The following is an 11,518-nucleotide window of genomic DNA, read 5'->3' on the forward strand; positions in this document are numbered from 1 at the left end:
ATTTGTATACAAATGTTCATTTGAAACAAGAACATCTACCCAACTATCTTTTTTCTTCATCTTTCAAGATTTTTTTTCCCAATAAAACAAGAATATAAAATGTGTATGACAGCAATCTTGAACACCTTGGGAATTCCCTCTGAAAAAATTGAAGTTATAGGAGTACACGATAAATTATCCCGAATAAGATTTCCTCATATAGCGATGATTTCCCTATGTCGCTTCGCAGTAGAATGGGGCAGCATAATCGCATACAAAAAAGACACAAACTTTGTCCTTTCTCTATTTAAATATTTGGGGGTATTTGGCATATATAGTTACGTTTGTAAGTTGTTTGATTGCTTTGTTTCTCCAAACTCACCAAATTCGTGTTTTAAGTCTTTGAGTCTGATGGTTTAGTGATGGAAATACACTCAGATTGTGGGAGTTCGAAATTGTATATCAAGGGCTATCCGGTATACCGCGTTTAGGTTCATATAAGCTTAGAACGAATAAACAAATTATAGTTTTTATTACTAAAAAGGTTAAAAATGATATATATATATATATATATATATATATATTAGATGGTTACCCATGCAATACGTAGATGATATGTATTTTTAATAGTTTATATATTTATATTATTTTATGATTATAATAAAATCATCTATATTTGCAAATTATTTGATTGTTTGATATATTGAGTATAGTTTACATTAAATTCTATATAAATATAAATTGTATGTGTGACTGTTTATATATGGCAGCAAATTAGTCATTTTTTGGTTCTTTGAAATGTTGAATAGATATTAACAAAAAATAAGCAAAACATATGTAAAATATGAACAAAACATAAGTAAAATATTTGTACGTATATGTTTCTATAACACATAAATTAGACTCTCAGATATCATATCATTTATTTTTATAGTCATACTAGCATTTTGTTAGTTCATTAAAAATATCCTTTCGTTTAAATTATTTTATACAAGTTCTCAAATTTTATTGTGTTTTTCATTTTACTTTTAAACATCTAATACATTATATAATACTCTATTAATACAAATAAAAATATGAAATAAGAAGAATTAATAACAAACAAAAAAAAAATTCCACAAATAACAAATAAAATACATAAACACATTTTCAAACTAAATAAAATAAAATATCATGGACTTTTTAGATAAAAAGCATAAACACATTTTCAAACTAAACACATAACCTAACTAAAAAGATATATGGTCTTACAATTTTTTTACTATTTTGTGGCCTTCTTTTCTCTAAAAGCAGCCTTCTTACTGTTAGCATCAAAACCTTCACATAAAAGCTTCTTCAATGTAACAGCCAAGGACTGAATTGCAATAGCCATATAGGTACCTTCGAAGATACTAATACCATCATGGCCACAGAAGCAATCCCATTCACCATTCACCAGACCAAAGTTTATGTAGACAAGGTTTAGAAATGTAACAAGATGGAAATACGCAGAAATGACACATGTCACCAACATCCAAAACAAGAAGAGATCAGATTCTTTCTTGTTGGGAATCTTATCTTTCAATAGAGTAATAGACCACTGACCACAGGATGATAGTTTCTACAAAGGACTGAAGCAACGCAAATAAACTTCCCACCCCAGTTTGCTTTGCCATTGACATAAGGAGGGAGTACAACCTTGGTTTTAAAAAGCGCGCATGTGGCGCGCCATGGCGCGTTGCGCACTGCTGTGAGGAGATGAGGGAAACAGCACACTATGGCAAGGCGATATCCATGATGCGAGCGAAACGATGAGCCATAGCCGATGCGACCATTGCGTATGGCGCGCAACATGGTTTATGGCTCAAAGGTAAAAAATCATTCTGTAATATAGTAGTTTACTTATAAATCAAACGTATATTTGATTTTCTGAATAATATCTTTCATTATTGATTTTATGTAATCAAAAATCTTTGATTTGATCATTTTTTCACCCATTATATATACGAAAACCCTAGTTTATTTAGTTTCCTCATCTCTTTCATTCACGAGTCCTAAACGTGAAGACGTCAATCGACTTTACTACACGTCTACAACTACTGCAAAAGGTAATCATCTACTAATCGAAACTGTTGTATACTTGTATTGGTGGAGGAGAGCTCTTTCAAGATACTATTTTGGATCGTGATGACTATGAGTTTGAGAATACTCAATTCGATTAGAGCCTTAGTGGTTTACTGGGTTTAAGAACTATCTCTGTTTTTTTTTTGTTTTAACTTTCTTAGTTTCTTTTGAGATGGATTGGATTGTTTTATGCTAGTTTATTCTAAAGTTTTAATAAGTTTCAGCAGAAAACCTCTTATTTTCTTTCTTTTAAACACCAAGCGCCTCATATCCATGTTGCGATGCGCCGCATGCACCATGGCGTATGGCACATTAACAGGATGTTTGTGCCACAGTGCGCTTTGCGCGATTTAAAACCAAGAGTACAACCATAAGTACAATATTCAGGACGAAGATAACAAAAATGACTAGCAGTACTTTAGAATGGAACTGCTCATGGAGGTAGAGATATGTAATCATAGAGGCTGATACAGCAGAAACGACTATAGTCAGTATTGCTAGGAACTCCATAGCCAAGTAGGTAGATACGGGTAGTACCAAAGAAAATATAGTCTTCATGATTAAGGTGCAAGGAACTTCAAAGGAAAAGGAAAAAAAGCGAGATGGGAGATGAAGATAAAGACAGAACAGAGAGACTTGGGAGATGAATGAATGAATGAATGCTACCTTCTTAAATCTGTTTTATATAGGGCTAAATCAACCAACAACATTAAAAAGTAAAACAAAGAATTAAAAAAAAAAAAAGTTGTGATTTTGAAAAGAAACGAGGTTTGTTACTTACTCATCAATGTAAACTCTTACCTCAATTCTAGTCAGCATTCAGCAATGCAGTTTGTTAAAGTACTTTTTTAAATTTCTTACTTGATATAGGGCATGAAAATATGTTTACATGCATCAGACTTATTGTTTAAGACTAACCACTTTTTTGAGTAAGTTGATTAACATTGTTAACTCGCAGATGATCCAGTTTTTCTATAACAATCAGGCTCTAGAACATTCTACTTTGAATACATAAAAGCAGGTATAAGCAATAGCTTCACACGTTCTCTCAGATATATGGCTAAAGAGTAAAGACTATAATAATTTGATTATTAAGCTTATCTCTTTTGCATTGCAATATAAATCTCCACACACAAGAAATATAAAGAGGGGTAAAGTTATAGGATATCGATACTACATATTAACCTCTCTATTTGGTATCTTTATTAAATTATACTTCTCTGGTACTTACTAATCAGAAATAGTAAAGTTTAGAGGATTGATAAAAAAAAATTATAATAGATTTACAGAAAATTTTGTTAATGATCAATCTACTATATCAATCATACGCAGAGCCGGCCCCCTCAGCCTGTGCTTGCGGCCCGGAAATATATGTAATATTTCGGCCCTCAATTGTTCTTGTAGTCTGCGGTTCGAACCATATCAACACCAAGTTTTACAATTTTTTTTTCTTTCTTTGGTCCACTAAAAAACCAGCCTTAACATAGCTTTGGGCTTGTGGCCCCAATATATTGTGCGACGGCTTCATACGGCCTATAGCACCACTAGAACATGTTAAGTTACATAACAGCAAGTATAAGCACACGTTTGACTATTAAGCTCATTTTATCGTTTTTGCATTACAATAAAATAAATCACACATGAGAAAGAAAAAGAGACGGTGAATTTAGAAGAAGATTGATACAACTAACCTCTTTTGGTATTTCTTGCATATACTTCTCTGTCTTTCCTTTATACTGATTGTCCCTATAGTTTACCTGTCAGCATTATCATCAATGTTAGTCACAAAAATTTTGAAGTGTAAATAAAAAAAACTATGATTTTTTTTATAAGTTGAACTTGTAAAACAATACATGTTATTTCATATCGTATTATGCACTGCATTGCATGCCTTTAATATATATATATATATATATATATATATATATATATATATTTAATTTTATTATTATTAAAGCAGTGACATGAGTCACACAGTCACTGCAGTGCATGCCTTTAATATATAGATCAAATAACTCTGTTTACTGGAATTTTTAACAAAGAAAATGTGATAGGACATTGGTTAATTAAAAAAAAAAGTATGTGAGGCTAACAGTATGATCAAAAGTGCACAGCGCGAGCTTTGCAAAATCCATCAAGCAAAAAAAAGGAACTAGACTCGCTTAGGGAGAGAGATTGAAGAAGGCTATTTAAAGCAGAGACCCATAGAGTTCATTGGCTTCAAGTGAGTGATGCAAAAGATGGCAACGATTTGGGAAAGCAAAAGATGAAGATGACGATGATGATGACTATCACGTGTGACTCATGTGACTGACTCGTTTATATGGGCTTGGGCCTTTCGCTAAATCTTCTTTTTTTTTTTCTTTTCTTTTCTTTTCTTTTTTACTCATTGTAATTTTCTTTTTTCACAATACAAAAAGATGAACCAAACTAATTCATACATACAGTATAGAGCTTTTGTATGCCTCTAAATTAGTGTTACAACATTATTAACCGGTTATAGCTCCTGTGATTGACCAATTATCGGTTTACCGGTTTACATCAAATGGTTAACATAACCAAATTCAATCTAATAAAGACTCGTCTTCCTCATAAGTTTTTTTATTAAATTGTTTTATAAAGCTTTTGTATACTACTTCTTTGGCTCATATCAACTTGGTACCAGATCGTCCTGATAGGAAAAACTAATTCTGATGACGTTGGCAAGTAAAGAAAAAACTCTACTTTGAAACCATATACAAATAGATTACTAAAATCATCGAATTATAGAAATTTGACAACAACATGATTTGTTCAAAAAAACAACAAATAATAATCATTCGTAAATCATCTGCCATTTGTGCGAACTTCTCTTTTTCTATTTGTCTTTTTTTCACAAGCTTTAACTGTGATTTTTTAAAACATTTTTCACAGTCCTACTCTAAGATGAAATGGTTAAAAGTGTGTGATACACCAAATGAAAAGAAAAAAAAACAACAAGGATATGAGAAAAGAACATTGCATGAACAATTTACATTTATTCCTTGATTCGATTTCATTCAAAAACAATAAAGGTGAGGGACGACTATATATTGTTTTTTTTCCTTTAGAACTGTTCTTTGTGGAACTCGAACCTGGAGCAACCCGTCTGGTTAAATTCATGGCAGAGTGTTGAAAGTTCCTTCCCCAAACTCGGTACTCCACAGTAGAACACTCCTAAAAGAACAAATCAGACTAGGAAAATATGGACCACGATATCGATTATTAATTTTATGAACTGATTTTTTGTATGTTTACCTATTCTTGCGTTCCTATGTTTGGTGCTAATCTTTGATAAAACCTTCTTCCATTTCGGCCTCCCAAAATGCGTCCTTACCTATAATAACCAAAACTTGTTATTATATGCAAGATCACAAAAGTGTTTGTAATTTGTAATAAAGTAATCGTTAAATTAAAAAGATCATTGCCTTGGTTCCAGAAAATATGTCTACGCCATTTTTAGCATGGTTTAGCGTTTGGATCATGGTGAGAAGAGTTGATCGAGTATCTCCTTCTTCGTACACACTAGTCAAGTAGTTGTGCATCTCAATAACACCCTTTTTTATTTGTTTACAATACAAATATGTTAGTAAATAACGTGAAAATGTACAATCTATTGACGTTAAGGATAAGTGGTATGTTACCTTTATATCCAAATCAGCAATTTCGTTCATGATTTCTTTAAACCAATCGAAGGAACCTTGTTCTCGTGTCACCCAGTAAAAATAAGCGTTCTTGGTCATCAATGTCCTCGTTTGATTTTGTGGACTTCTAATCCGAGCTTCCGAGTTTAAGCAACTAGAACTGTGATCCGACGAGATGTTGCTGTTACTACGACTACCTGACATACTGATCACAGCTTGTTCATTTTGCTTAATAATGTTGTTGAGTAGATCTCTCAAAATGCTAATGAAAGGTGTTGCCCCGATTCCAAGGCCAACTAGTAATACCACATCATACTTCCAATGGTCTTGCGCTGGAGCACCATAAGGTCCATCTATCAACAGCTCTGGCAAACTAAAATTTCAAGAGAGAGCAATCAAAATTTCACATTCTGAAAATGTAATAATATATATGGAAACAAAATTCTAAGACATTATAAATGTACCTTCTTTGGTTTGGTCCGTCTGCTCTGAGAAGTCCACTTTTTCCAGGTTCGGGAGCTTGACATACCACTGAGAATGCCTTCTTAATCCCTTCTGTCCAATCACCAAGCTGACGAATGTGGATGCTGAGATAATCATCTCCAGGGGATGAAGTAATGGAAAACGGATGCCTGTAGATGGAAGCTTTGAGTTTAGTCTTTGTGTTGTTCAAAGAACATAGTGTTTAGGTTTTGTTTGGGCTTACCACTCAAATTTTGATACTGCAGGACACTGGACATATATATATTGTCCACTCTTGTAATCAAATGAAGTAGGCTTAGACATACGTAGCACAATAACGTTTCCGGGATAAATTACAACCTGAAACCAAATAATTTGAGTTGGTCTAAAGATACCAATATCCTTTTTTCTATATGGCTTTATCCAATATGTAAGACATACCTTGCAGATTTCAACGGTGTAAAGCCTCGAACGAAAGAATCTAAGTATCCTTTCACCAGCATAGAGTAAAACTGGCACAGAAAGATACATCCATATCTGCAGGAGGTAGCATTTGTTATTATTTGAGAACAAAAAAAAAGAGTAAAATGGCCAAGTGTTATATGGAATTTACCGTTTTGCGGTACCATTTATGCTCGAGATATAAGGAAAAACCGTGGATGACTAAAAGAACATAAACCATTAGAAGTAAGTGATGTGAATACCAGAAAGCATTATATCCTGTAAGTTTGTCAAATGGTTTTGGCAACTTAGTAAGGTTCCGTCTGCATCTTCGGCTGGCTAATGTGAATGCAATTACCATAAAAGCAACCATTATAAAACCAGTGATTCCCACTGGAGTGTTCACCAAGTCAAAGTATGTAGGTCTGATCACACCAAAGTAATGAACCAAGTATCTTTTGTAATCAGCTTCTGTAGATGTTAGAATCCTTGGGAAATCACAAGCAAGGTGGCTTGATGAATGTATAACCATGGCAACAATGATTGCTAGAGAGATCGTCTTGCAAAAACGAAAAAGTTAAGGATTCAGCTGAAGCATGTATAGTCTCTCTCATATGAATGGTAAGACAAAATGGTTTGTATATTAACCTTGTGGAAGTTGATACTCTCATCGAAAGGCACTGCGTAGGACAAACCAGTGGATCTAAGATAAGTGATGGTGTTTCTACAGACAGGCAAAAGGATAAGAGCCATGTTGAACTTCAAAGTCTCAGCTGCACCTTTTGCCACGACAAGGCAGTAACCCATTACATGGAATGCGTCTTTGTTTTTGTACTGAACACATTTCCACATAAAGAACCATGCCATGATCACTAACCACAATGTCAAAACCCAAATCCTCTTCCAATTGTCTTGCAAAGAGTAAAGCAAGCTCCTGATTATTCCCCATCTTTTATCTTTTAGATTTTGACTTAAGGCTCGGCTTGTTTGGCTGTACGGTTGGCTGTAACTATGAGATATGTCCTTCTCTAGTAGTAGCATCTCTAGGTCCTTTAACTGCATCGTTTCAAATCCATAACATAATACATCACATTAGAAAATGTGTAACAGAGTTCCTCTGTTTAAAACTTAAGTGTCCAAATAGTATTCTACTACCCATCTTGTGTATGTCTCTCAGAAAATATTTGTTATTATTACTCTTAAGGTTAAGGTTTATTATGTGTGGACCTCTACTTCTTTGCTTCGTCAAGGTTTTATTCTATTAAAGTCTTCCTAATAAAAATGAAGCTTCAATATCATTGGGTCTTTGACTTAGTCAAATGTCCCTATCAGAGAACTTTAAAGGTAGGAGAGAGCTCAACGTCGTCATCAATCACTAAGGTCAAACTTAACAACGAACCCTTCTACTCTCCCTCATTGAAAAGGACTGATCTGCCTACTATATCAATTTAGTATTTAAGCATGTTTTTGTGTTATGAGCTTTTCACAAGATGACAAATAAAAACCATGCACCTCTATGTACTGAGAGTCGAGCCCATCCGGAGCCAATTCTTCCATGATCAGTGCTGCATACTCTTCTGCTCGTTGTCTCAACCTTGATAGATTATTTGCTGATGCACTTAGTATAATTATCTATATGTTGTCAAAATCATACACAATAAAATTAGTTAATGCCATAATTAAAGAAGCTTCTGCTTAGAAAGATTCAACGTACAAAACTTAGTGGTTATATAGAAATATCATATCTTTGATTGGTAGTTACAACTTAGAAACACTACTTCTACAAGGTCAAATCGCAGAAAACAAATAGCAACTCAAAAGTTTTTATATTCTTGCATTGGTTTAGAAAGGGAGACATAAGAACTAATTATATCAGCAAGAGGGATAATACAATACTAAAAAACATAAGATAATGGGACTCATGTAAGATTCATTATTACGTAGTCAACAATTCAATGCTGATTAGAGAATACTAAAACTAGGAAGATCGATGGAAACATAAGTCATCACCTCTTTTACTTCTTTCTCTGTGATTCTACCATCTCCATTTTTCACCCTGCACGTATAATACAAATGTTATACCAAAAAAAAAAAAAAAACAATCAAGAACTAAACTCATGTTGAATAAGTAAGTAATCAATATATACATGTTAAAGAAGATTTGTAGCCGAGAATCGAAGCTATCGTCTGTAATCTGATACCAAAACTCATATAGTTCTTGAAGATTGATCTTGTCAACCATTAATCTTCTTCTCCTACACAACGCGTCGAACAACTCTTCTCCAAACTCTTTTGAATCCTCATTCTCATTCTCCATCCCTTTTTTTTTTGCAACACAAACACACAACAAATTCGTCGTCAAAATGTGTCACAATCTAATGCATATGATTTGATTATAAGACAGAAATGTGAAAATCATGTTTTTCAAACCTATGCAAATAGCGAAATCACTTCGGCTAATATGACCATCTTTGGAAAGATTGACGAAATTGTTTTGAACTTGTCTCCAATCCGCGATCCCGTTATCTTTACTGCTTATGAATTTCAAACCATGAATCGCTCTCTGCGTTGACGTTCCAATACGATTGGTGAATCGTTGTGTTAAAGTTCGACATAGAATAGCATGATCGGTAACATTAGGAACCACAGGCTCCGGTGCAGACCGAGAAGAATAGCCTAATGAGATCCTTTGAAGCTTTTGTTTAAGATCTCTCGAGAACTTTTTGGCTCTTTCAACCGTGTGAAGCTCTGAGTTCCGATGACTAGACGACGCGCTCCACCCTAAGCTACGAGACATTGTTCCTGAGTTAGAAGCAGAGCAAGAGGTGATCATCTCTTGATCGGTGGTTGTAACAGAGTCGATGTTTAGTAATACGCCGCTTGGGAATTCGATTGTTACTTCCACGAGCTCTTCACCGGAGGAGGAGGAGGAGGAGAAGGGTGAGTATGGTGCAGGCAATGATTGAGAGCTTTGTGTGAATTCTCCGGCGGAAGCTAAATTGGATCCCCAACGATCGTCGTCGTGAGTCCCGCCGGAGAATGACATTGACATTTTCGAATTTGTTGAGGGAGAGAGAGAGAGAGAGAGAGGAGCGAATAAATAGAATTTTTGAATTACCAAAGCAGAGTTGAACCATGAAACGAAATATTAAAAATAGGAGTTTTATTTTATTTTATTTGGTGTTGTTAAATATACATATACTAGTATATGCCCGTGCATACGCACAAAATTATTATTTGTCATAAAACAATATATAACTAATCGTTAATTGGAAAAAAGTAATAGTAATTTACAATTTCATTTGGTTGAATATTAGCAAATTTTGATGTAACTACTAAAAGTAAATTAATATTTTAAATACTTTATAATATAATTTGGTTGAATAATTGTATTTTTTTATGTTACTACTAAAAGCAACCGTAGTAGTAACTATAAAAAATATAAAATAAAAGTTTATAATCAATTAAAAGTCAAATAAAAGTAAATGTAGAAAATGAAAATGTTGAGATAACAGTTTGAATGTAAGTAACTCAGGTGAATTACATACATAACAAACTAAATCATCGGAAGGTTTTTTTTAAAAATGTAATACTTAATTAAAAAGAAATGAGAACTGAGTTATATACAGAGGAAAGAAGAACGAAAAATAGAGCATCACAAGGAAATAATAGTGTCTAGCAAAAATGCAAAATAGAGTCTCACCTCCTGGTTGAAGATGGTTTCAGGCAGGGGTGGGCAAAAAAACCGAAATCCGAAAAATCGAACCAAACCGAACCGAAATAATAGGTTTGGTTTGGTTATGATTAAATTTAAAAATCCGTTTCGTTTTTATTTTAGTTAAGCATTTGGTTTAGGTTTGGTCTGGTTAAAAACCGTAAAACCGAATGGTTTTTTTAGTTTTTAAAAAATATTTAGGATAAATTAGATATAATTAGTTTCTCCGACTTATAACTTTATATTGTATAACAATATCAATATTTTTTTCTTTATTGGGCTTATATTATTGATCTCTTAGTAATTTATCGAATTACAAAACCCTAATCCTAGGTCTTTATTCCCTAACCTATATATATTCATAATTACTTGTGGTCATTGTCTTTGTTCCCTACGTAGTACGTGCGTCTCCTCCTCTGCAAGTTCTACAATTCAAATTACCAAAGGTTTTTGTTTGTTGTCTATTTCTCTCTGTTTTTTTTCCGATAGGATTTACTTTTTAAAGTCTAAATTTCATTTAAGAACTTGGGTTTACAAAACTAAATTTGGATTCTATTTTTTGAATTATGTTTAAGTTTTACTTTTATGCTTATTTTTTAGCTATGTATCAACTATCTAATCTTTAAAACATGGCATAACCGTTAAAAACCGGAACTAAACCGAAACCGAACCAAACCGTGATACATATGTGTTGGTGTTGGGTTTTGCAGATATGGGCCGGAAGACAAAGCCCGTTAATAGGTAGTTAATGGGGATTTCGAGCTCGGCCCACGAGAGGCCCAGTAAGCATAAGACGATTGAAGAGGATTCCGAGTCAAGCGAAGAGGGGGAGCTCGAAGTGGTGGAGGAGATCTCAGAGCGATGAGACGAGACTCAAGGAGGAAATTCAGGGCGTGGTTAGACATGGCTTTTTGATATATAATTGGCTTCTCTCTCGAGGGAGAGGGCACTCGATGTAACACGAATCAAACCTACTTAAAACAAAATCCAGTTCGCAGATCTTTACAGTTTCTATCGATTTAAACCGAAAGTCCGCCCATATCTTATTTCATAATCAAATCAATTTAGTTGTTGTTTCCTGATCCAACAATTTGGCGCCGCCTGTGGGGACTTATGTCTTTCTATTCTCAAAAATCGATCACTTTAAAGATATCTA

General features: G+C 33.9%; 1 protein-coding gene across 1 annotated transcript; it reads right to left on the reverse strand.

Moving 5' to 3' along the window:
• LOC104737122 (probable respiratory burst oxidase homolog protein I) lies at positions 5,004 to 9,700 on the reverse strand. Its single transcript, XM_010457227.2, has 13 exons — positions 9,078 to 9,700; positions 8,795 to 8,966; positions 8,658 to 8,703; positions 8,160 to 8,279; positions 7,296 to 7,703; positions 6,820 to 7,206; positions 6,648 to 6,743; positions 6,451 to 6,566; positions 6,209 to 6,376; positions 5,745 to 6,117; positions 5,529 to 5,657; positions 5,359 to 5,437; positions 5,004 to 5,277 (listed from the first exon to the last, which is right to left on the reverse strand). Exons 1-13 carry the CDS (start codon positions 9,697 to 9,699, stop codon positions 5,168 to 5,170), a joined length of 2,826 nt encoding a protein of 941 aa, XP_010455529.1. The 5' UTR covers position 9,700; the 3' UTR covers positions 5,004 to 5,167.

Source organism: Camelina sativa, chromosome 13 (genome assembly GCF_000633955.1).
Source record: "Camelina sativa cultivar DH55 chromosome 13, Cs, whole genome shotgun sequence".
NCBI classification, from domain to species: Eukaryota; Viridiplantae; Streptophyta; class Magnoliopsida; order Brassicales; family Brassicaceae; genus Camelina; species Camelina sativa.